Source organism: Bactrocera dorsalis, chromosome 6 (assembly GCF_023373825.1).
Source record: "Bactrocera dorsalis isolate Fly_Bdor chromosome 6, ASM2337382v1, whole genome shotgun sequence".
Lineage (NCBI taxonomy): Eukaryota > Metazoa > Arthropoda > Insecta > Diptera > Tephritidae > Bactrocera > Bactrocera dorsalis.
In genome coordinates, this window is record NC_064308.1 from 38,269,905 (window position 1) to 38,296,392 (window position 26,488).

At 36.0% G+C, this 26,488-nt stretch overlaps 2 protein-coding genes across 5 annotated transcripts in view; one reads left to right on the forward strand and one right to left on the reverse strand.

The window, feature by feature from the left end:
* LOC105226923 (uncharacterized) overlaps nucleotides 1-26,488 on the forward strand; it is a 184,534-nt gene that overhangs the window by 7,511 nt on the left and 150,535 nt on the right. For 2 of the 4 annotated variants that reach the window (XM_049460465.1, XM_049460462.1), the window contains exons 2-4: nucleotides 6,859-7,145; nucleotides 7,210-7,324; nucleotides 23,558-23,689. The gene's annotated coding sequence lies outside the window, so the exon portion shown is untranslated. The remainder of the gene's footprint in view (nucleotides 1-6,858; nucleotides 7,146-7,209; nucleotides 7,325-23,557; nucleotides 23,690-26,488) is intronic. The other 2 variants (XM_049460463.1, XM_049460464.1) reach the window with 1 other exon arrangement.
* LOC105234225 (protein zntC) overlaps nucleotides 7,638-26,488 on the reverse strand; it is a 453,706-nt gene continuing 434,855 nt past the window's right edge. The window contains exon 4 of the mRNA XM_049460522.1: nucleotides 7,638-7,764. Within this exon, the coding sequence (XP_049316479.1) occupies nucleotides 7,653-7,764 (112 nt within the window). The 3' untranslated portion in view covers nucleotides 7,638-7,652. The remainder of the gene's footprint in view (nucleotides 7,765-26,488) is intronic.

Here is a 26,488-nt window from a genome sequence, read left to right on the forward strand (position 1 = left end):
TAAATTGACTGAATCAGTCGCTCATATATCACTAGATTCAGCAATGGGTGCTCTCGTGCCCTTGTATATTTCGGTGTAGTATTTTTGCAATCTGCAATCTTGCAAGAGCAAGAGAATACCCCTATATTAAAAGCAGAATTGATAAAACAAGACATGAATTCATGACGCTAATACCAGCAGTATATATAAAAGGATATTTGGTACGATGGACGACAACGACAGACAGATAAATCAAAACCATTTATGTACTGGAGACAGACGAGATAATGAACGAACAAATTCATGTAAACGAATATTTTAATTTAGCATTAGAACAAATAAAAAATATTGTAAAAAACGATAGAAAAGAAATTGAAAAATGTTTTAATATGATAAATAAAATAATTGGCGAAGAGTATGAACCAAATATGTATTTAGAAGAAATGACAAAAATTCAATTGTTATAAAATAAAATTGAACAAATACAAATAAATGATTTTCAACAAAATATGGGATTTTTAACCCAAATATCATGAAATAAGGAAATATAATATTGATTTTTATTTTTTAAAATATATACCATTGGGAACAGTAACTTTTAACAATACTTATTTAATACTTGGAATTAAAATACCAAAAACTTGCATACAAGTCCAAATCAGAAAAATTGTTCCAATACCAAATAGAGAGCAAAAATAAATCGATGCAAAAATAGAAGAAATCTTTACACATGAAAACACTGTTACTCGTATTTGAAGAAAATAAACGCATTAGACTATTTAAACCTAGTTCTCATTGTATAACAAAAAAGAATTGTAATTTAATAACAATATCGAACCAAGTAAAGAAAAATCAGTTATTGTCAAAAATGCTTATAATCTATTAATTAACAACACTTATAATAATAAATATATTTGAAGCGAAAATTTGGTAATACAATTCAATAATCTATATATATAAAAGAAAGTGATGTTAGTTACTACGCTTATAACTGGAGAACGCCTGGACCGATTTCGGTGATTACCACCAATTCGGACACGTATCCGCCCAAACAAGAAGAATACTTAAGAAAATTCTGGATTTTTTTTTTTGGATAATTCCAAAAAGTAACTTTTTTCCATAAACATTTTTTTTTCAATTATTGTTTGTTTTGTTTTTCAATATTTTGATTTGTAAATTATTTGAATAGTTCAATTTCGATCGCTTGCTTTTTTATTCCGGCTATTCAAAAGAAAAATTATTGAAAATTATTCAGTGAAAACTTTACGTGTGTTTCACACAAAGAGGTCAATTGCAGATTGAAATTTGTTACGAAGCCACCAAGAGGTCGCCGTAATATCGGTCCATCAAAGTATGGCAGCCCAAGGCAAGGCAAGGCAAGAAGTACTCCCAGGATGCGGTGACATACGTGCGGAATTATGGATCGCGTTCAATAAGCAAGCGATCGTCACGATGTCACAGCACGACTTTTCAAACAACAGTTACGATGTTTCATGGACTTCATCTTGGAGTAGTGTAGGTATATGTGGTGCTTTTAGATGCTAAATGTACTCTGTTGAGTGGCAAAAGAGAGGTTTGTCGCACGTACATATTCTTCTTTGGATGGTGGATGGTTGTCACACCAGATCAAATTGATGAACTCATTTCTGCGGAAATTAATGATGCAGAGAAAGATCCAGTATTATATGAAGTTATGCAAACCAACATGGTTGATGGACCTTGCGGACACCACAATCACACTTCGGTTTGTATGTCTGACAATAAATGCACGAAACATTATCCATGTGCTTTTCTGAAACACAAACTGGAAATGATGGATATCCACTCCATCCGCGTCGCTCACCAGATGACAACGGCAGACATTTAGCTTTCAATTTAGAGGCGTAAATATCGAAGTTAACAACACATCAAAGTTGACAACACATGGATCGTACCATATTCGCCACTTTTGTCTAATTCACATTCAAAAGTCATGTGAATGTTGCGTATTGTCGATGTAATGTCGGTGTAATCGATAAAATACGTTTGTAAATATGTCACCATAGGAAGCAACATGGCGGTTATTGGTTTTGAACGACACGGTCGATACGTGAACTGAAATAAAGCGCTTTGTAGGATATTTCTTTTGCAATTCATGAACGTTTTCCGACTGCTGTGCGTCTCGAAGTTAATTTGGAGAATGACCAAGGAGTCTATTTCAACCCAGAGAATACAGTACAGTCAACAGAAACACCACCAGCAACAAAATTAACATTAGCGAGTTTTTTCTCAACTTCCGTCAGTGTTTCGTTTGCGAGAACATTGCTCTATTCGAAATACGTTGATATTATACGTGGGATGCATCATCGCAGAAAGCAGGGTCATCCAGTAGATGGACATCCAGGTGTGTTCTCAACTAATGCATTAGAACGAACTTACACAATCCACCCGAAAAACGACGATTGCTTCTACCTTCGGTTGCTATTGATTAATGTACGCGGTTCAAATTCATTTGAGTTACTGCATACTGTGAATGGTACGGTGTATGCAACTTTTTGAGAAGCAAGCCAGCAATTACAATTGCTGGAATATGGTGATCGCTGGAATCAAACGAAAGACGATGCGATGGCTACTTCGAATGCCACTGAAGTTCGCACTCATTTCGCGATGATCAGCCTTCAAATCCGCGTTATGGGATACGACCAAAAATTACATTGCCGAAGAGATTTTACATTGCATACGCTAAGAATTGAAAATGGGTCAATACTGGTTGATACTTTCCGTGGTCTGATATCAATCCCATATGCCATTTATCAATTCACGGAAGATGGACTCATCAGAAATGTTTATACGAACATTGGCCAAATTGTCGTAAGTACGATTCCTTGAGTGTACGGGCAATCTTAGCTTCCACAAATACCTCTGTTGTTGACTTAAACTGGAAAATTCAAAGTCAAATTCCAGGAGACTTGCGGTCATAGAAATCGATCGATCGTCTTGACAATGAAGACGACCCCGTGGTTTACCAGTGGAATTTCTAAATACTTTGGAGAGGCCTGGTATTCCGTTTCCAGTGAAAAATTAATTTAAAATGACGATCATCAGAATAGTCGCATAGTGGGTGGCATACATTTGGAAATGCTATGTTTTTCACACTGCCAGATATACGTGGCGTGCTCAAGAGTTGGAAAACCATCTTCTCTGTACATTTACGCACCGGAACAGAAACCAAAAAATTTTGTTTATCAAGCTGCGTTACATTGAAGAAAAATGTAGACAAATAGCAAATAAATGATTATCAATAAAATATGAATTTTTATCTTTTCATTGCAAAACACATAATTTCACGCAGGACAACGACTTCGGGGTCAGCTAGTTGTTCAATAAAAATCAATGATTACTATTTATACCCTGAACAAGGTATATTAAGTTTGTCACGATGTTTGTAGCACCCAGAAGGGAGCGTCGGAGACCCTATAAAGTATATATATAAATGATCAGTATGTTGAGCTGAGTCTTTTTAGCCATGTCCGTCTGTCTGTCCGTCTGTCCGTCTGTCCGTCCGTCCGTCTGTCTGACTGTATATATACGAACTAGTCCGTCAGTTTTTAAGATATCCTTTTGAAATTTTGCAAACGTCATTTTCTCTTAAAGAAGCTGCTCATTTGTCGAAACGATTATTTTCTTGGGCAAAAATGTGAGTTATTGTTCATAGAAATAATGTAATATCAGAAGAAATTATTCAGATCGGCTCACTATAGCATATAGCTGCCATACAAACTGAACGATCGGAATCAAATTCTTATATGGAAAACTTTCACATTTGGCAAGATATATTAACGAAATTTGGTATAGATTATTTTCTAAGGCAATAAACTGAACGATCGGAGTCAAGTTCTTGTATGGAAAACTTTCACATTTGGCAAGATATATTAACGAAATTTTGTATAGATTATTTTCTAAGGCAACAATGCAATTTCCGAAGAAATGGTTTAGATCGGTTAAATATAGCATATAGCTGCCGTACAAACTGAACGATCGGAATCAAGTTTTTTTAAGGAGAATTTTCACATTTAACAAGATATAATATATTCACGAAATTTGATATAGATTATTTTTTAAAGCAAAAATGTAATCTCCGAAGAAAAGAAACTATAGGATATAGCTGCCATACAAACTGAATGATCGGAATCAGGTTCTTGTATGGCAAACTTTCACATTTGATTATTTTCTAAGGTAACAATGTAATCTCTGAAGAAATTGTTCAGATCGGTTAACTATAGCATATAGCTTAGGGTGATTCAAAAAAATTTTTTTTTCGATTGGTACTCAGAAAAATAGGTTCCTAGACACCTCTAAGAAAGCCTCCCCAAATATGAGTTTTTAATTATCCATTCATTGAAGTGCTCATTGGGAAACCACATTTTTTGGTTTTTGGTCTGACGTTAACACAAACAAAGCGGATGGTTTCCCAACTCGTGAACACGCAACTGCCCATGTGAAAAAAAAATGATTTCCTAAATTTATCCCGCAAACACTAAGCGATTGGCCTTGCGACTTGTTAATTGTCATTGCGAACGCAAAGCGAACTGGAAATTGCCATCGTTTGAAGTCAAGGTAAAAATCGGTCGGTATCATTGGTATACATACATTTTCACCTGCTTACTTTCCGTTAATAATGGTTGCCTCAATCAAATTCGGCATAAGTATTTTTACCGCAAATCGAGTACCGTTGCAAAGTCGCGATGGATTCAAATTACGCAATCTCATAATAACTGTATCAACTTTGAGTTGCAAGTTATGCAGTTGTAGTTTAATTTCATAAAGATGATGCCTTCAGGCAAGCATTCAATTCATCTGCAGGCGTTCCACAGGGAATTATTGGCAACGTCTGTCTGAAATCGCCTGCCAACAATATCATCAATCCGTCAAAGATGTTGTTATTGCGCCGAAAATACTTCAGTGTGAAGTTAAGTGCTTCAAGTGATTTCTTATGTGCCGTTGTGTACTCATCCCACACAATGAGCTTGCATTGCATCAACAATTTTCCCATTGCACTGGATCGGGAAATATTGCATGTTGGAGTATCAATTGTGTTTAAATTGAGTGGCAACTTAAGCCCAGAATGTGCAGTACGACCGCCATCTTGAAGAGTCGCCGCAATTCCAGATGATGCTAACGCCAAAGTTATGTCACATCTTGATCGAATAGTCCAAAATCAGTGAAATGACAAATGTTTTCCCTGTTCCTCCAGGTCCGTCCAGGAAGAATAGACCACCGGTATTATTGTCCACCGCTTGCATTAATGTCTCGTATACTTGTTTTTGCTGTTCATTCAGCAACGGCAGATTATTTCGAACGAATACTTCAATGTATCAACATTGTATTGCAGCTACTGATTTAATTGAATAGATTGAATTGTTAATGGAAACCAATAATAACAATAATTAGTGTATGAATATTGTACCTGTAATTGGATCGACCATCTTCAACGTGATGTCGTATCCGTCTTGCCCTTGCTTATAAACGATTGGATATTTTAACGCATCGTATAAACGATGTGTCTCGTTTACACGATGCATGATATTGCTTTTTCGCTGAACGACAATGTCTCGCGATCAATGGCGTAGCTACAACTTCGGGCGCTCGGGGCCAAGGATGTTCTGCCGCCCCCTTTATCTATCTACCTACAAGTTTCATGAGTGAATTTTTACAAAATATCCTCGATATTAAGTATATAAAATTTAGGAACTAGAAGCCACGCAAATTCTGAAGTTCCCAAAGTTTTGAGGAAATTGATAGTAAATTTACAAGACATCTTATTAAAAGCCATAGAAAAAACCCATTTTCGCCCTATATATTGTACACTTTTGACACAATTTGCAGCAATTTTTGCGCGAATTGGAGTTTTTAAATACCATTTTTGAAAATTTGGAGAAATAAAAGTATTTGTTACATTCAAAGCATAGGGTAACTGTGAGAGTGACACGTCGCGACGACAGAGTAAAAATAAAGATACTGTTTTTTGTCACTCCTAGGTCACAATGTGTCGCTCTCACAGTTTGCCCTATGCTTCAACTCTGACATATCCGTATGTTTCTCAAAACATGTTCGGTTAAAGAAACTATGGATTTTAACTATTTTTAAGAAAGATATAAGCCAAAAGATATAAGACAAATTCAAAGACTGAAGAGTATTCGAGTAAAAATTAATATTTTTCATTGTTAAGGTGGCTGTAAACGGTGAGAGTAATTCTTATGAGAATGCGATTAGATTGGTGTGAGGATTCTCAAGCCTATATCAGTGGTCGGCATGAGAGGATCTGTCACTGTGTTGGTGAGCACGAAAAAAAAGTAGCCCAGTGAGAAATTGGAATTAAAATTAAGCAATTTTTATTATTAATTAATAGTATAATGAAAATTAAGGAATTGTCTTTTGAGGATATATTCCCTATTATCTTTAAAAGACTTCGAACATAAAAGGCATTACATGGCATCAAAGGCATTTAGAATCATAAAATATTTCTCGCAGGGCATATTTCGTTTTGCGCTATGATCTTGCGCGATGTTAATTCGTTGCTGGCTCGACAACGACTGAACGATAGAGCATAAGCGTACGTGTGAAGTTAGTTTGCACAATTGTGCTAAGAAATGCCGACCACTGGCCTATATACACGAATAGCTATTCTCACTCTCTCTGAGAACGAAAAGACGGAGAATGAGTGTCATTTGAGTGAGAGTATTGTCGCCCATTCTCACATGTAGTTACATGATGATGATAAAGCTCATGAGAATTCATATGGCAATGCTTATTGTAGAAGAGTGATATTGTCGAGCTCTGTGGTTTTGTGTGCCAAGTGAACATGTCGAAAAGACGTAAATTGCTTTTGGGTTTTTTAAGTTTCAATAAATATCTAAACGAAATAAAAGAGGAGGAAAATAGGAAAAAAACAAGAATTTGGAGTCGCGAAATTTATTTAGATCGTGACCGTGAAAATGTGTACGAAAATTTAATAAAGAAATTGGAAGCAGAAGGTGATGAATTTTACAAAAAATTTGTAAGAATCACTTTTGTTGAAGAAATTCATCAAAAGGTTCAACCTTTGATACGAAAAAAGTGCACAAATATGAGGAAAGCAATTAGTAGTCATAATCGTCTAGCTGTCACTCTATTCTATTTGGCATCAGGTAATTATTTCTAGGAAGTTAATTAACAATTTTACCTGAGTTAAATGTGCTTTTTTTTAAATAGGCGATAGTTTCAACAACTTGTCTATTGTGTTTAAAACTGCGCCGTGTACGATTGGTAAAATAATCACTGACGTGTGTGAAGCTATTTACAACATACTAAAGAAGATTATTTGAAGGTAAATATAAAAACAAAAATTTATTTAATACATTATAAGAACACTTTGGTAAACTAAAATTAAATTGAATGAATGAAAAAACTAATACTCATTCTCTTTCTTGGGAGGAAAATCTGGTAGACAAACATTTCAAACTTTCAATACCTTCAGCGTGCCACTTCAATTCCAATTCTTCAGCATAAGCTTCGTCTTGTTTACCAATTCGCCTCAATATAGATGCCAATCCTTCACCATATTCATCACATTTATCTTTTTTATTTAGCTCCTCCAAAAAACCTTGAAATATTTGTTTTGTTTTGAGGTGTTGCTGCTTCCCTCTTTCTTTTATTTAAAAAAGATGTTGTTGGTTTTTCAGCTGATGAAATAGAAGTGGAAGAAGAGTGTGTATCAGCGTCTGTAAATGTTTCACTTTCTGCAACTGTTTCAGTCTTATCATCACCCTGGAAATAATAAATAATAACTATTAAATTAAAAATTTTGATTTTTACAGACCCCTTCAATTGTGGAATAATGGTATAAAATTGCTGATGGCTTTTGGGAGAAGTGGAATTTGATGAATTGTATAGGGTGCTTTGAATGGAAAGCATATAAATATAATAAAACCTGACAGAAGCGGAAGTGAATAATATAATTACAAGGCTGATGCTAATTATTGTTTCTTCTTCTTCTTTACTGACGTAGACACCGCTTACGCGATTATAGCCGAGTCCACAACAGCGCGCCAGTCGTTTCTTCTTTTCGCAACGTGGCGCCAATTGGATATTCCAAGCGAGGCTAGGTCCTTCTCCACTTGGTCCTTCCAACGGAGTGGATGTCTTCCTCTTCCTCTGCTTCCCGCGGCGGGTACTGCGTCGAATACTTTCAGAGCTGGAGTGTTTTCATCCATCCGGATAACATGACTTAGCCAGCGTAGCCGCTGTCTTTTAATTCGCTGAACTATGTCAATGTCGTTGTATATCTCGTACAGCTCATCGTTCCATCGAATGCGATATTCGCCGTGGCCAACACGCAAAGGACCATAAATCTTTCGCAGAACTTTTCTCTCGAAAACTCGCAACGTCGACTCATCGGTTGTTGTCATCGTCCAAGCCTCTGCACCATATAGCAGGACGGGAATTATGAGCGACTTATAGAGTTTGGCTTTTGTTCGTCGAGAGAGGACTTTACTTTTCAATTGCCTACTCAGTCCGAAGTAGCACCTGTTGGCAAGAGTAATCCTGCCTTGGATTTCCAGGCTGATATTGTTGGTGGTGTTTACGCTGGTTCCAAGATAGACGAAATTATCTACAACTTCCAAGTTATGAGTTTGTTTGATGACAGCAGATATTTCATCTTGCCCTCGTTCACTGCCAGACCCATTCGTTTTGCTTCCTTGTCCAGCCTGGAGAAAGCAGAACTAACGGCGCGGGTGTTGAGACCGATGATATCAATATCATCGGCATACGCCAGCAGCTGTACACTCTTATAGAAGATTGTACCTGCTCGATTAAGTTCTGCAGCTCTAATAATTTTCTCCAGCAGCAGATTGAAGAAGTCGCACGATAGGGAGTCGCCTTTTCTGAAACCTCGTTCGGTATCGAACGGCTCGGAGAGGTCCTTCCCGATCCTGACGGAGCTTTTTGTGCTGCTCAACGTCAGTTTACACAGCCGTATTAGTTTTGCGGGGATACCAAATTCAGACATCGCGGCATAAAGGCAGCTCCTTTTCGTGCTGTCGAAAGCAGCTTTGAAATCGACGAAGAGGTGGTGTGTGTCGATTCTCCTTTCATGGGTCTTTTCCAAGATTGGGCGCATGGTGAATATCTGGTCGGTTGTTGATTTATCAGGTCTAAAACCACACTGATAAGGTCCAATCAGTTTGTTGACGGTGGGCTTTAATCTTTCACACAATACGCTCGACAGAACCTTATATGCGATGTTGAGGAGGCTAATCCCACGGTAGTTGGCGCAGATCGTGGGGTCTCCTTTTTTATGGATTGGGCATAGCACACATAAATTCCAATCGTTGGGCATATTTTCGTCCGACCATATTTTGCAAAGAAGATGATGCATGCACCTTATCAGCTCTTCGCCGCCGTGTTTGAATATCTCGGCCGGCAATCCATCGGCCTTTGCCGCTTTGTTGTTTTTCAGGCGGGAAATTGCTATTCGAACTTCTTCATGGTGGGGCAATGGAACGTCTGCTCCATCGTCATCGATTGGAGTATCGGGTTCGGCTTCTCCTGGTGTTGTGCGTTCACTGCCATTCAGCAGGCTGGAGAAGTGTTTCCTCCATAATTTAAGTATGCTCTGGGCATCGGTGGCTAGATCACCTTGGGGGGTTCTACAAGAGTATGCTCCGGTCTTGAAACCTTCTGTAAGCCGCCGCATCTTTTCGTAGAATTTTCGAGCATTAGCCCTGTCGGCCAGCTTATCAAGCTTTTCGTACTCACGCATTTCGGCCTCTTTCTTTTTCTGTCTACAAATGCGTCTCGCTTCCCTCTTCAACTCTCGGTATCTATCCCATCCCGCACGTGTTGTGGTCGATCGTAACGGTGGGAGGTAGGCAGCCTGTTTTCTCTCCGCTGCGACACGGCACTCCTCGTCGTACCAGCTGTTCTTTTGTACTTTCCGAAAACCAATGGTTTCGGTTGCAGCTGTACGTAAGGAATTTGAAATGCCGTCCCACAGTTCCCTTATACCGAGTTGTTGAAGAGTGCTCTCAGAGAGCAGGAGTGCAAGCCGAGTGGAAAATCTTTCGGCTGTCTGTTGTGATTGCAGCTTCTCGACGTCGAACCTTCCTTGTGTTTGTTGGCGTACGTTTTTTGCTGCACAGAGGCGGGTGCGAATTTTGGCTGCAACAATATAGTGGTCCGAGTCGATGTTAGGGCCTCGAAGCGCACGCACATCTAAAACACTGGAGACGTGTCTTCCGTCTATCACAACATGATCGATTTGGTTGGTGGTTTTTCGATCCGGAGACAGCCAGGTAGCTTGATTTATCTTCTAATGCTGGAATCTAGTACTACAGATAACCATATTTCGGACCCCGGCGAAGTCGATCAGCCTCCACCCATTTGGGGATGTTTCCTCGTGGAGGCTGAACTTACTGACCGTAGTACCAAAGATACCTTCTTTGCCCACCCTGGCGTTGAAGTCGTCAAGCACGATTTTGACATCGTGGCGGGGGCAACTCTCATAAGTGTGCTCCAAGCACTCATAAAAAGCATCTTTGGTCACATCGTCCTTCGTCCACCAAAACGCCGATTATTGAATAGAGAAAAAGAAATTCCGTTTGTTATTGTTGCTGATGATGCGTTTCTATTACAAAAGCACATTATGAAACCGTATTCAAAAAGAAATTTGACCATGCCAGAAATAATTTTTAACTATCGATTATTATTGAAAATGCGTTATTGAAAATGCTTTTGGTATAGCGTCAGCTAGATTCATATGTTTGAGAACTTTTCATCACAAAAAATTACAACCATAGTATCGGCTGTATGTGTTTTACACAATTTTTGCATGAGACGGACACAAAATCTTTATTCACCAACATCGTATGCTGATGCAGAAGAAAACGGTGTATTAATTCCTGGTAACTGGCGTTGGGAATCACCAGAAGAACTAATTTCTCTAGCTCCAGTTCAAACACAAAACGCAACAAATGAAGCAAAAGAGATTCAAAAGGAAATAACAGAATTTTTTGTTACTCAAGCAGGTGAAGTTCCATTTCAATACCGAATGTGTGGATATAATAATTAATTGAATCAAATAATTTTGTTTAGACTTTAGAGAATATAATAAAAATAAAGCGATAAATTTTTACCAAATTATCTATAGATCCGGCTTTTGTCATTTCATTATACAAAAAGGAAAGGTTTTTTGTAAATCTCCATTCTTTTTGAGTGCCACCTGCACTACCACTTTTTGGAAGTTTTTTATAATTTTTCTGGTATGTTTGCTTCATGCTTCGGAACCTCAGCTTTGCTTCTTCACCAGTGCAGTCTAATTGTTTACCCATTTCTTCATATAAACGTGATTTTGCATTTATATCCATATACTGAGCATCACTTTTTTCCACAGCATAGGATTTTCTGCTGAATGGCAGTGAAAGCACAACACCGGGAGAAGGCGAAACCGATTACCCAATCGATGATGATGGAGCAGACGTTCCATTACCCGACCATGAAGAAGTTCGAATAGCAATCACCCGCCTGAAGAACAAAAAAGCGGCAGGGGCCGATGGATTGCCGGCCGAGCTATTCAAACACGGCGGCGAAGAACTGATAAGGAGCATGCATCAGCTTCTTTGTAAAATATGGTCGGACGAAAGCATGCCCAACGACTGGAATTTAAGTGTGCTATGCCCAATCCATAAAAAAGGAGACCCCACAATCTGCGCCAACTACCGTGGGATTAGCCTCCTCAACATCGCATATAAGGTTCTATCGAGCGTATTGTGTGAAAGATTAAGGCCCACCGTCAACGAACTGATTGGACCTTATCAGTGTGGCTTTAGACCTGGCAAATCAACAGCCGACCAGATATTCACTATGCGCCCAATCTTGGAAAAGACCCATGAAAGGAGAATCGACACACACCACCTCTTCGTCGATTTCAAAGCTGCTTTCGACAGCACGAAAAGGAGCTGCCTTTATGCCGCGATGTCTGAATTTGGTATCCCCGCAAAACTGATACGGCTGTGTAAACTGACGTTGAGCGGCACAAAAAGCTCCGTCAGGATCGGGAAGAACCTCTCCGAGCCGTTCGATACCAAACGAGGTTTCAGACAAGGCGACTCCCTATCGTGCGACTTTTTCAATCTGCTGCTGGAGAAAATAGTTCGAGCTGCAGAACTTAATCGAGCAGGTACAATCTTTTATAAGAGTGTACAGCTGCTGGCGTATGCCGATGATATTGATATCATCGGCCTCAACACCCGCGCCGTTAGTTCTGCTTTCTCCAGGCTGGACAAGGAAGCAAAACGAATGGGTCTGGCAGTGAACGAAGGCAAGACGAAATATCTCCTGTCATCAAACAAACAGTCGTCGCACTCGCGACTTGGCACTCACGTCACTGTTGACAGTCATAACTTTGAAGTTGTAGATAATTTCGTCTATCTTGGAACCAGCGTAAACACCACCAACAATGTCAGCCTAGAAATCCAACGCAGGATAACTCTTGCCAACAGGTGCTACTTCGGACTGAGTAGGTAATTGAGAAGCAAAGTCCTCTCTCGACAGACAAAAGCCAAACTCTATAAGTCGCTCATAATTCCCGTCCTGCTATATGGTGCAGAGGCTTGGACGATGTCAACAGCGGATAAGTCGACGTTGCGAGTTTTCGAGAGAAAAATTCTGCGAAAGATTTATGGTCCTTTGCGCGTTGGCCACGGCGAATATCGCATTCGATGGAACGATGAGCTGTACGAGATATACGACGACATTGACATAGTTCAGCGAATTAAAAGACAGCGGCTACGCTGGCTAGGTCATGTTGTCCGGATGGATGAAAACACTCCAGCTCTGAAAGTATTCGACGCAGTACCCGCTGGGAGAAGCAGAGGAAGAGAAAGACCTCCACTCCGTTGGAAGGACCAAGTGGAGAAGGACCTGGCCTCGCTTGGAATATCCAATTGGCGCCACGTTTCGAAAAGAAGAAACGACTGGCGCGCGGTTGTTAACTCGACTATAATCGCATAAGCGGTGTCTACGCCAATTAAGAAGAAGAAGAATGAAGAAATACAAATGAAATATCAAAAAAGCACGCGGTGAGAAAAAATATTCTCACTTGCTGCAAATGAGAATAAAATCGAGTCGTGAGAGTGTTTGCATATTCTCACCCACTCTATTTAAACGACCGACGTAATTGATCTCATTGAGAATAAGAATGCGTCTATGTTAAGAATGAAAATGCGTTCTCAACGCTGTGTACACGATGAGGATGAGGCAAATTATATATTCTCATAAGAATTACTCTCACCGTTTACAGCCACCTTTATTCAGATTATTACATTGTGAGTGTACAAGTCTTTATCTTTTATAATAAATTTTGTAAAAAAAATTGTTGAAGTATTTTTCTGAATATTAAACAATAATGAAGATCGTTTTGCATTTTATACAATTATAATTTTTCATTATTATTAATTATTTCTGAGTTAACATTTGTAATTAATTCACATGTTTTATGTACAGTGTTTTCATATGGTATACGTACATTCATTTATGTATTTATTCTTCTTTTACTCACATACCTTATCATTATATGTATTTAAATACATTTGAAATTTCAGCGTTTATTTCCTTATTTAAATAAAGGATAGGTATTATAATTATTACTTGTGTATTAAAAAATATTTTAGGCACTTTGATTCTCTTTAGTTTTCAAATATTGCCGTTCTTAAGTATTTAATTTTTCTAATGTTGATATTATAGTAATCTATTTAATTTTTTGTAAGGATAGTATCATCACTTATTCCATTTTGTGCTGTAGTTACATACTTCTATATTTGAATATGCTCAATATGATTTTTAATTGAATTTAACATAAGTAACAAAACATCTTTTATAGTTTTATGCCATCCTCCTATCTGATAAAGAACATTCTTCTGATTCTGGTTTATTGTTTCTTTAATAAGCTGTATTGTTGAGTTAAAGTGGCTGTTAATTTTTATTTGCTGATTTAATCCTGTTATAGAATTATGTAAGTTAGAATCGACTGTGTTAAGGTGGTATCTACCTAACTTTATCTTATATATCGCCTCACTCGGATATATTTGTATATAAGCAACATGCTTCAATAATAAATAATTAGGCTGTTCACGGTAAGGTGGTTATCGGGTTATGTGATTATTAGATTAAAAATAACCTCTATGCTCCGTGAGCACCCTGTGATGTATGGTTATTTGCTTATTTTTATACAAACAGCTGTTCATTGTTTACAATTTTAGTTCAATGAAATTCCAACTTATAAAATGCCTAAACAAAGTTTAAAAAGCAGAATAATCGAATTTAAAATAAGTTCTGCTATTCAGGAAATGGACTTTATTGAAGGTATGTGCTTATTAAATAATCCGAATTTTAAGGGTTCAAAAAATGCTTCGTATAAAATTTGCAGACATCTTGCATAATTTGCTGATTGTAAACAAAAAACAGCTGTTAATAGCAGATTTTCCAATAAGAAAATCTAAATGGAAATGCCATTCGCTTAGTTTTATTTATTTTTAGTGCTGCCATTTAGTAAAATTCCAACGACTTTCTAACACTGGAAATAAGCAAACAACCACATAATCTGTAAACAAGGGCCTAGGTTGGTCAACTTTGGTTATTTTGTCATAACGCATTTTGTTGTTGTTTACTTAATCACATAACCACATAACCCGATAACCACCTTATCGTGAACAGCCTAAATGTTTTCTCAATGGCTAATAATACTGATTACATGATTGTTTCGGGAGATTTCAATTTACCGTGCGTATCATGGAAATCTATTGACGATTACACTATAATTATTAGTACTCGCTTATGTTTTAACGAGTTTTTAAATGAAATGTCGGAGTTGGATCTTAACCAAATTAATTTAATTTCAAACGAGTTTTGTGAGTTCTTAGATCTAGTTTATGTTGATAACGCTTTAATGTTCTCCGTTGTCCGACGTGTTCCTTTGGTTCGGCCAGAAGACCCGTATCATCCTGTTTGGGAAATTAACATCGAAATCATAGCCAACTTTGCTCATAATTATACCTTTGTTTTCGGTTCAATTTTGCGAAAGCTAATTTTAAGAAGATTAATAACGAACTTCCTAAAGTAACTTGGCCAGATTACAGTGACAATATTGAATTTAGTGCTTCCCACTTTAATGAAACTATTTTAAACTTATTTGAAAAATATGTTCCGAAGTGTGTTGTTACTCAAAAAATGAGTTCTAATTTATGGTTTGCGAAAGAGTTATGTAAATTAAAAAATAGAAAATATAGTGCTTTTAAACTTTTTAAAAAAACTGATAATTCAAAATATTCTAAATTGCGTCGACAATTTGCTGAAAACTTAACAAAATATGTTATAATAATTATATAAATAAAGTTAAAAATAATATTATACGTAATCGAAAATTGTCCTATGGTTTCGTCAACTCCAAACAGGATTACTAATTTTCCGTCCGCTTTGAAGTATAAGTCTAGTAGGCCTAGTGACAATCACACCATTTCTAATATGTTCGCCGAATTCTTTAAGTCCAATTACTCTCCAAAATCTCCAAAAAATGTTCCGCATCAGCACAAGTTATGTCCGATTTCTGTCATTAATGCACCTACCATTTCCGAAGCAGACGTCTTATATCAAGTAAATATGTTAGAACAATCATACAATTATGATCCAGATATGATTCCCGCATGCTTTCATAACAAATGTGCCAAATATATAGGGTGATTTTTTAAGAGCTTGATAACTTTTTAAAAAAAAAAAAACGCATAAAATTTGCAAAATCTCATCGGTTCTTTATTTGAAACGTTAGATTGGTTCATGACATTTACTTTTTGAAGATAATTTCATTTAAATGTTGACCGCGGCTGCGTCTTAGGTGGTCCATTCGGAAAGTCCAATTTTGGGCAACTTTTTCGAGCATTTCGGCCGGAATAGCCCGAATTTCTTCGGAAATGTTGTCTTCCAAAGCTGGAATAGTTGCTGGCTTATTTCTGTAGACTTTAGACTTGACGTAGCCCCACAAAAAATAGTCTAAAGGCGTTAAATCGCATGATCTTGGTGGCCAACTTACGGGTCCATTTCTTGAGATGAATTGTTGTCCGAAGTTTTCCCTCAAAATGGCCATAGAATCGCGAGCTGTGTGGCATGTAGCGCCATCTTGTTGAAACCACATGTCAACCAAGTTCAGTTCTTCCATTTTTGGCAACAAAAAGTTTGTTAGCATCGAACGATAGCGATCGCCATTCACCGTAACGTTGCGTCCAACAGCATCTTTGAAAAAATACGGTCCAATGATTCCACCAGCGTACAAACCACACCAAACAGTGCATTTTTCGGGATGCATGGGCAGTTCTTGAACGGCTTCTGGTTGCTCTTCACCCCAAATGCGGCAATTTTGCTTATTTACGTAGCCATTCAACCAGAAATGAGCCTCATCGCTGAACAAAATTTGTCGATAAAAAATTTTCGAACCGAACACTGATTTTGGTAATAAAATTCAATGATTTGCAAGCGTTGCTCGTTAGTAAGTCTATTCATGATGAAATGTCAAAGCATACTGAGCATCTTTCTCTTTGACACCATGTCTGAAATCCCACGTGATCTGTCAAATACTAATGCATGAAAATCCTAACCTCAAAAAAATCACCCGTTATATACCAACCCCTAACAAAACTATTTAATTCATCTCTTATGCAAGGCTTATTTCTATCCATAGTGAAAAAATCATTTATAATACCTTTACATAAGAGTGGATTTAGGTCATCTATTGAAAACTATAGGGGAATAGAAAAGTTGTCTGCAATACCTAAACTTTTTGAAGCAATTATAACAGACGACATAACCGTCCGGATCTCTCCACTAATTTCTTGTTCTCAGCACGGTTTTCGTAAAGGGAAATCTACAATAACTAATTTGCTTGAATTTATATCACATGTATCAACGGGCTTTAGGGGGGGGGGGAATAAGATCACCGATGTTATATACACAGATTTTAGTAAAGCTTTTGATAAAGTAAACCATTCAATTCTTTTGGATAAGCTTGATCTTCTTGGTTTTCAACCAATATTTCTAAAATGGGTTGCTTGTTATCTTAGTAATAGAATTCAACAAGTCATATTTAATGATACTTTTCCTGACATAATCAATGTTCCTTCAGGCGTTCCACAAGGTAGCCACCTTGGTCCAATTCTCTTCTTGTTATTTATTAATGACATATCATTTGTTGTTAAGTTTTTAAAAGTTTTATTATACGAGTATGCTGACGATGTAAAACTTTTTAAAACGTATACTTCAAATAGCGAAAGATGCCAGTTGCAAACAGACTTAAACAACCTAGTTTCTTGGTGTAATGGAAATGACGTGCCATTGAACCTTAAAAAATATAAAACGATGTGCTTTTCACGTAGATCTGTAGACCCTACTTCATACGCAATACTAAACTTTAGGTTGGAGCAAGTATGCAGTTTTGTTGATCTGGGAGTAACATGGACCCCAAACTAAATTTTAATCTTCACGCATTTTATGAAAGATAATTTATTTATTTATTCACGCCAATCGGCTTTGTACAGAAAAGTGTAACAAAAATAAAAAAAATAAAACAGAAGGCATACCCATGACTAGGCAAATCACACATTAATGATACTGTATTGATACATTATTAACTAATTCCTTAACCCTAGAGACGTAGCTCGCATATGTACAACCAAACATATTAATATTTTCATAGTGTCTATTTACTAAGTCTACAACCCTGCTCCTCGGTCCACCCCGCACGTAGTTCTTCGATGAGTTAACTGTTTTTAACAGTCTGTGCGACCTCAAACCAGGCATACGGCCTACAATGCCGAATTTTTCCAATATTTCCGGGGAGTCGATTAACCCATTTAGTGATTTAAAAACAAACAAGAGATCTGATACTTGTCTCCGACTCATCAGGTTACATATCCCAAATTGACCACGAACCTCCTCCGAGCCTCCGACCCATCCTTTACGTCCCAGGAAGTACGCGACATATTTACAGAGTTTCTTCTGCACTCTCTCCACTTTGTCAATGAGGCAGTCGGTATGGGGAGACCAAACCACGGGGCTTTAAAGCTAAAGGCGCTCTTAGTTTTGTTAAACGTTGGTCTAAAGAATTTAGAGATCCGCTTACCATCTTTTTACATCTCTGGTAAGGCCTATATTAGAGTATGCTTCTGTGGTTTGGAATCCTAGTTACCAAGTCCATTCGGATAAGTTAGAGTCCGTTCAAAAACAAATTTTACTTTTTGCCTTAAATCATTTGCATTGGGATTCCAGTTTAAATCTTCCGCCTTACACTAACCGTTTAAAACTTATAAATCTCCTAACACTCGCTAGTCGTAGGGAGATGCTTGGTATAATATTTCTTGTAAAACTCATGAATGGATCAGTCTGTAGTCCATCTATCTTATCTGATATTAATATTAACGTTCCCGCTAGTTAATTTTTACCAGAAGTAAAAATGAGTCAAAAGAATATATTTTGAGCTGCACTGAAATGTGTACTCTTTATTTATACTCTTAAGACTGCCTTATTACATCGTTCTTACTTCTATTTATACTTATTACTAAATAGTTGATAGTTTGTCTACATACAGATTAATTGTTTGTTTAGGTTTGTTTACATATATATTGTTTGCTTAGATACAATTTCTTTGTTTTAAGATAAGGTTGTCGTGGTATTCAAACTCAATGTTGTTTTGATACTTCTTTGTTTAGGATTGTTTGTTTCAGTGATAGTGCATTTCAATTGTTCCAACTCAAGGTTGTTTTGATGCATTCTATTTACTGAAACAAAAGATTCTTTTGTTGTTTGTTACTATTATAAGGAATACGTTCCTTAACTCTCCCCTATGTTAAAATGAAATGTCCTCATTTCAAAACATCTGGGCTTATTATTGTTTTTGCATGTTTCTTATGAAGCTTTCTCTTCTATTATAATTTATTTTTTAATTCGCTTAAATTTTCTACAATTCAACCACTTTCTTTTTTCGTATAATTTAGTTCTTAATTAGCGTCAATTTTCTACAATTCAACAACCATTTTCCTTTTTGGCTTGCATTGTTTTCGGTGCCTTTTTTTGGAATTATTGGCTGTGTTTGTGAACATTTTTACCTTTCGTATGTGTTTGATTTTTTATGTTTATAATTAATACATATCTATACTTAATGATTTTTTCGTGTTACATATAACGTTTCCTTTTAGTTAGTTTTGAATTAGCGATAATTTTCTAGAATTCAACAACAATTTACCATTTTGGCTTGCCTTGTTTTCGGTGCCTTTTTTGGGTAATTGGTGTTGCTTGTGGAAATTTTCACTTTTTGATTGAGGATAATCTTTGTATAAATTCCTCTTGTTGCTTGTTTATAATTACCATCAATGCAGTTACTTGTGCTTGGAGTTGGGGCATCTTTGCTTCTTCCTCACTTATAATTAACTGTAAAATGTTTCAGGATTCAACGTTGTCCGCTTTTTCAGGGTCTATTGCGAATATTGGTGAAAGCATTATCCATTATTTCAGGACCTATACTTTTTTACCTTGTTCCACTTTTTCAGGAATTGTCGCTGTCCGCTGTTCCAGGGTCTGTTGTGAACCTTGCTGAATTCGCCGCTGACCGTTTTTTCAGGATCTGCTTTGATGCATTCTGGATGTATTGTCCGCTGTTATAGGACTTATACTTATATTCATTGCCAATTTTTTCTGCACTTTTTTCAGACATTTAGTGCTGAAAGTCCTACTTCCTGTGGAATTTTTTGATTTAGTCCTTTCGGAATAAAATCTGGCTTTTTGGATAGCAAATAAATTTGCCATCCCGGTTGAGCCCCCAGTTAATTTTTACCAGAAGTAACGGGTGATTTTTTTGAGGTTAGGATTTTCATGCATTAGTATTTGACAGATCACGTGGGATTTCAGACATGGTGTCAAAGAGAAAGATGCTCAGTATGCTTTGACATTTCATCATGAATAGACTTACTAACGAGCAACGCTTGCAAATCATTGAATTTTATTACCAAAATCAGTGTTCGGTTCGAAATGTGTTTATCGACAAATTTTGTTCAGCGATGAGGCTCATTTCTGGTTGAATGGCTACGTAAATAAGCAAAATTGCCGCATTTGGGGTGAAGAGCAACCAGAAGCCGTTCAAGAACTGCCCATGCATCCCGAAAAATGCACTGTTTGGTGTGGTTTGTACGCTGGTGGAATCATTGGACCGTATTTTTTCAAAGATGCTGTTGGACGCAACGTTACGGTGAATGGCGATCGCTATCGTTCGATGCTAACAAACTTTTTGTTGCCAAAAATGGAAGAACTGAACTTGGTTGACATGTGGTTTCAACAAGATGGCGCTACATGCCACACAGCTCGCGATTCTATGGCCATTTTGAGGGAAAACTTCGGACAACAATTCATCTCAAGAAATGGACCCGTAAGTTGGCCACCAAGATCATGCGATTTAACGCCTTTAGACTATTTTTTGTGGGGCTACGTCAAGTCTAAAGTCTACAGAAATAAGCCAGCAACTATTCCAGCTTTGGAAGACAACATTTCCGAAGAAATTCGGGCTATTCCGGCCGAAATGCTCGAAAAAGTTGCCCAAAATTGGACTTTCCGAATGGACCACCTAAGACGCAGCCGCGGTCAACATTTAAATGAAATTATCTTCAAAAAGTAAATGTCATGAACCAATCTAACGTTTCAAATAAAGAACCGATGAGATTTTGCAAATTTTATGCGTTTTTTTTTTAAAAAAAGTTATCAAGCTCTTAAAAAATCACCCTTTAAAAATGAGTCAAAAGAATATATTTTGAGCTGCACTGAAATGTGTACTCTTTATTTATACTCTTAAGACTGCCTTATTACATCGTTCTTACTTCTATTTATACTTATTACTAAATAGTTGATAGTTTGTCTACATACAGATTAATTGTTTGTTTAGGTTTGTTTACATATATATTGTTTGCTTAGATACAATTTCTTTGTTTTAAGATAAGGTTGTCGTGGTATTCAAACTCAATGTTGTTTTGATACTTCTTTGTTTAGGATTGTTTGTTTCAGTGATAGTGCATTTCAATTGTTCCAACTCAAGGTTGTTTTGATGCATTCTATTTACTGAAACAAAAGATTCTTTTGTTGTTTGTTACTATTATAAGGAATACGTTCCTTAACTCGCTCGCTCTACTAGGCAGTTTAGACCCTTACTTTTAAAATTTTTTAGAACAAATTTTGAGTTCAATTCTCATTTCAGCACATTTGATCTAACAGACTCACTCTTCACCATTAAAAAAATTGTTTTACTTACTCTAAACAAGTAACATAAACTTAAACTTTAATTTAATTTTTAATTTTGAATGTTGAAATTTTTGTTTCTGTAGCTGAGCATCTTAAAACTTTCTTGCCTTTTATGACTCGACTAATTCCGCTCGTTCGGGGATTGCGCCCCTCGCGTCGGTTGGGCGGGGGGATTAGGCTTATCGAAAAAATATCGATACATTAATATATAGATATAATTTTTTCAACGTATCGATATTTTTGAGCGATATTTATTGTTTCGATATATCGAGGTATCGATATAATATTACAAGTATTGAAAAGGTATAAAAATCTATATTTTATGGTAAAAAAATTCTAAATCCTTTTTTATACTAACATTTTTTAACTTTTTTTTTTGCTTATGGTCGACTCGATTTCCTGCTTTTTAATTTAGTACTAAAGTTGGCTTTTAAGTTGGCAACGTTGGCTGTCAAATGTAAATATCATTTCAGTGTCAGTGTCTGTCATTCAATTCAACTGTCGTCTGTCAGTGTCAATCTGTTATCCGTCCCGCGTATTATAACCTCAACGCGAACGCGAGCTTTGAAAATATTACCGACGAGTTTTCAATAGAAAAGGATTGAATCTTATCAATTACCACTGATGGTGGTGCTAACATGGTTGCTGCAGTGAAGAAAATTTTGGAAGATGGAAAAAGAATTCCTTGCATGGCACATTTGTTGTATTTAATAGTGGATGGCGCAACAAGAGATAATGCACCAGTTCTTCAAATTGCCAATCGTGTCAAAGCCATTGTAACATATTTTAAATAATTTGTGAATGCAATGGTTGATTTGCGAGCAGAACAAGAGGGACAAAAGAAACAGGGAGAAGTATTAACACTTATACAATCAGTAAGCACAAGGGGGAATTCTTGTCTTGATATGTTGGAAGGATTCAATACAGTTATTGTGGCTAAGATTTTGGCAACCAGGCGGAACGCACCTGATAAGATAACTTCTTCAGAGATAGGTGTCATATGAGGTCTGATAATATTGCTTACACCATTTAAGCAAGCTACTGAAGAAATTAGCGGCGATCAGTACGTGACTTGAAGTTTGGCCTTGAACAAGTAAAACCTTTCACCGAATTTGGTATTGCTCTCCAGAAGAGTTTGCTAAAGTTAGTTATTGTCAAACTAGAACCACTAGGCCGACATTTACATCTGGCCAAAGCAACAATTTTAGACCCCACTTATTCATTTTAGTTCAGCGCTAGCTGTTTCCACTGCAATAACCGCACTGTCAAACGAAATACGTTTAGAACAAAGACGTAGAGGACAACTTTCGCCTGAACTCAGACCCACTACCATAATTCCAAATTCAGAAAATTCTTCGCCGTCGTTGTGGTCCGGACATGAAAACATTATGACAGATATTGCTGCAGCTTCACCAAACTCTTTAATTTCAACTTCAACTAGTGATGGTATGCCTAGAGAATTATAGCAATATCTAGATCAGCCTATAATACCCAGAAAAGAGATCCTACAAAATTCTGGTTTGATTGTCGTCATTTTACCCCTTTGCCTGTTAATTAATATGATAATTAAAATTTTAATAGTTTTGATTTATTAAAAACTATGTCTATTGATTAGTATTTATCTAGTAATGTCAGATGATTAAAGTAGATTAGGACAAATATTTTTTTTCATATCAAACTTATATATCGATATTTATAAATAAAAATATCAATATCGATATCGATATATTCAAAAATACAATATATATCGAGACTTTATTCCATTTCCGACATCACTAGGGAGGAGGGTAATCGTTAGATATTATTATAATTTCTTAGACTTTCGTTAAAAATAACCATGTTATCTTTCATCGATGCGAGTAGATTTTATGTTTCCTGAATATCTACTTTATGTAAAATTAAATCGGATTCTATGGGTATGCTTTGGTTATTTGTTGAGTGATTAAATTAGCTCTTACTCCTACTAAAGATGATGAAATTAATAATAATATCCACATTATTACCGGCAAATTTAAATTAATGATTTATTGTAGTGTAGATGTTCGCTGATTAATTGCGAAATTTGGTGGGTCTTTTTATGTTAGTGTATGGATTCCTTGTAAGGGGTTTTTTCTTCAGCTTTAGTTCCTTTTTCTGTCATACATTTTTATGAGGTTTTATAAACCCTTCTTGTCTAGTTTCTGTATATTCTTCCCAATTTATATTTGCTTTATTTATTTTTGATTGTTTTATTTTACAGAACCTATCATAAATTATTTTATGATTTATTATTTTATTTTGGAGTGCATTTAACTGTGCTGTGATAAGAATCATTGACATAGTACAATTTGCCGCTTAGATGTTCGAAAAAGATTGGACCGGTGGAATCAAGGTTAGTATTAGTTAATAATAATAATGTATAGAATTTCTACAAACGAACATAACGTTTTAACGAAGCCCAAAGTTTTGAAATAATGGTAGTGGAAAAAATCCCCTTTTTATACAAAAATTTCAAAATATAGCGAATTTCTTCATTTTTTTCACTCATTTTTGAAGAAGTGTAACTTTTTTCAACTTCCCCGAATTTATGTCTTGTTTAAATGAAGCTTAAAATCTCACTTTTTCAAAACTATATGGTGTGACACAATGTGGTAGGTTGCATTGGGGATATACGACTGCAACGACATCTATTGACAAAATACGATAATACTTTTTCAACTACCCAATATTTATTTTTAAAAGTGGGCATACAGATTGACTAACTAGTGTATGGTATCTTCACAACCATTGCCAAGAATTGCATGGTTTCATACCGTCTAAGAAGGGACTAATTAAGTTTAAAATCGAAATCAGCAGGGCAGCTTGCCTTCATCTAAATTCAAATTTTATAAACACAAGCGGGGAATTAATTTTATCTAGCATTGCAGATTTTAATACGGTAGTTTTGTACCATAGTTATTATTTAAATTCCTAGAAGGTATACTATACATTATGATATATGGTTTTCAATACAGTAAATACAAGGTGCGTTCCAAAGTAAACAGGAATAACAAATAATATTGAATTCTGACCAATTTTCTGGTCGTCAATGAATTTGTATAGAACAAACCGTGCACACACCTTTCGTAAACCCAAATCTTCGGTGAAAATGTGGAGATGTTCAATTCCATTTCCATGAAAATCAATGATGATTTCGGCTGATTTTTGAGGAATTCAGGCACCTTTTCGATGGAATTTCCGGTGATCATGGAATTTGAAACCACTCGTGCACTCTGCTACGGGATAGGCAATCATCGCCATAAACTTGTTTTATCAATTGAAACGCTTCGGTAAAAGTTTTACCAATTTTAAAACAAATTTTAATATTACCGATAACACAAACATACTAACACTTAAAACGCAATAACTTGACTTCCAATCAACAAAATGTCATGGAATTCTCACTGGAAAATCGATAAAGATACCAGATTCTAACTAACCAATCGATATATAGATGGCGCCCCCAGGGGGGCTAGATTCAAAAAGTCCTGTTTACTTTGGAACGAAGGACGATTATTTGACCAAAAATCACATTTTAACCATTAACCATTTTCCGTATTCACCTGACTTCTTCCTTTTCGGAAAAATGCATTTGACCATGAAAGGAAAGCGTTATGTAGACGTAGAGGCCTTTTAAAACGGCCAACGAATTAAAAAAATTGTTCGACATGCTTTTGGACCGTGCAAAAAGCTGTATTGAAGCAGAAGGAGACTATTTTGAATAAAATAAATTGATTTTGCAGGAAAAACCCATTTGTTCTGTTTTCTTTTAAGACCAGTTAACTTTCAAAAGCACCTTGTATATAAATAACCCAACAACAAACATTAAAAAAGACAAAGTTGCTGAATTAGTTAATTAAATTAATAAAACATCTGGAAATCAATAAATTTGAAATATGAGACCATTTCATTTGTTATTGAAAAAATCAATGCAAATAATTCAGACAAAATTACTTTGTTGGCAATATTTCCTAGAACATGTACTTGTACATACTTTAGTAGAAAACCTACGTAATAAGTAAAATAAGTAATTATGATTTCTAAGCAATAACACTTTATAATATTAACTTCAATCATTATAATTAATAAATTGAAAATTCTGTCTGATTGAACCATCCAACCATCAACTGGTATATCTTTAATTTTAATTCGGTCAAAACTTTTAAAAAACGCCCGAACGGGAACTCAAAATAAAATTGGCGGAGTCGATTGGATCCTTAAAAAGTGGAAAAAAAGTGTTATGCTTCAAGAACTTTAAATAACTACGAAAGAAATTATTCCGCCACTAATAAGGGATTTCTTGCAATAATATGGAGTACTAATTATTTTAGGTCATACCTTTATGGAATATAATTCAAAATTTTCACTGAAAACCAGCCGATACAATTTTTACATTCAAAACACAAATGAAAAGGTATGTCAGCCTGACATCAAAGATGGTTATTAAAGCTTGGAGAATATTAATTTTACATGGAATATTTAAAAGGCAAATAAAATAAAGCAGCCGACTTTTTAAGTGGAATAAAAGATAATAAGGATATTATTTCAGAAAATATAGATGAAACGACTTCCAATAGTTCAAATTTTTCTATAAACAATATGGAAGATGAAGAAACCTTAGCAACAGTGCATTCAGCAGAAGGAGAGTTAGGCTACCATTTCAATATCAAAGAGGAAATAGTTAAATATAAAACGCAAATCATTTTGACAAACAACTAAACTGAAGAGTTAAAAATTAAACACGGTAGAAGAGATTAGGAAATAACGAAATTTTTGCTAATAATAGTCAATTAGAATTTATAAAACGTACAATGAGAGCACAAGATATTGAGGCATAAGCAGAATTAGTCAAACAGATTTGTTTATATAACGTTAGGGAAAGCTTTCATTCAGAAATTCCGGAAACATATAGCCAAATTAAATATATTATCCAAAACTAATGCAACTCATTCAAATATAAGTAATCAATGGGAACTATGTCAGGAAGGGAAGTACGATATAAATCCTATTAAACCAAAATTGAAGTTTTCGGAGCCTCCTTCAAAAATGAATGATATTGTACGATACATATAATAAATAACATAAATAATTTTTAGATAACGAAAATGTTGAGATTTACCTTACAAAACTAAATACCCACACAGGTAATTCG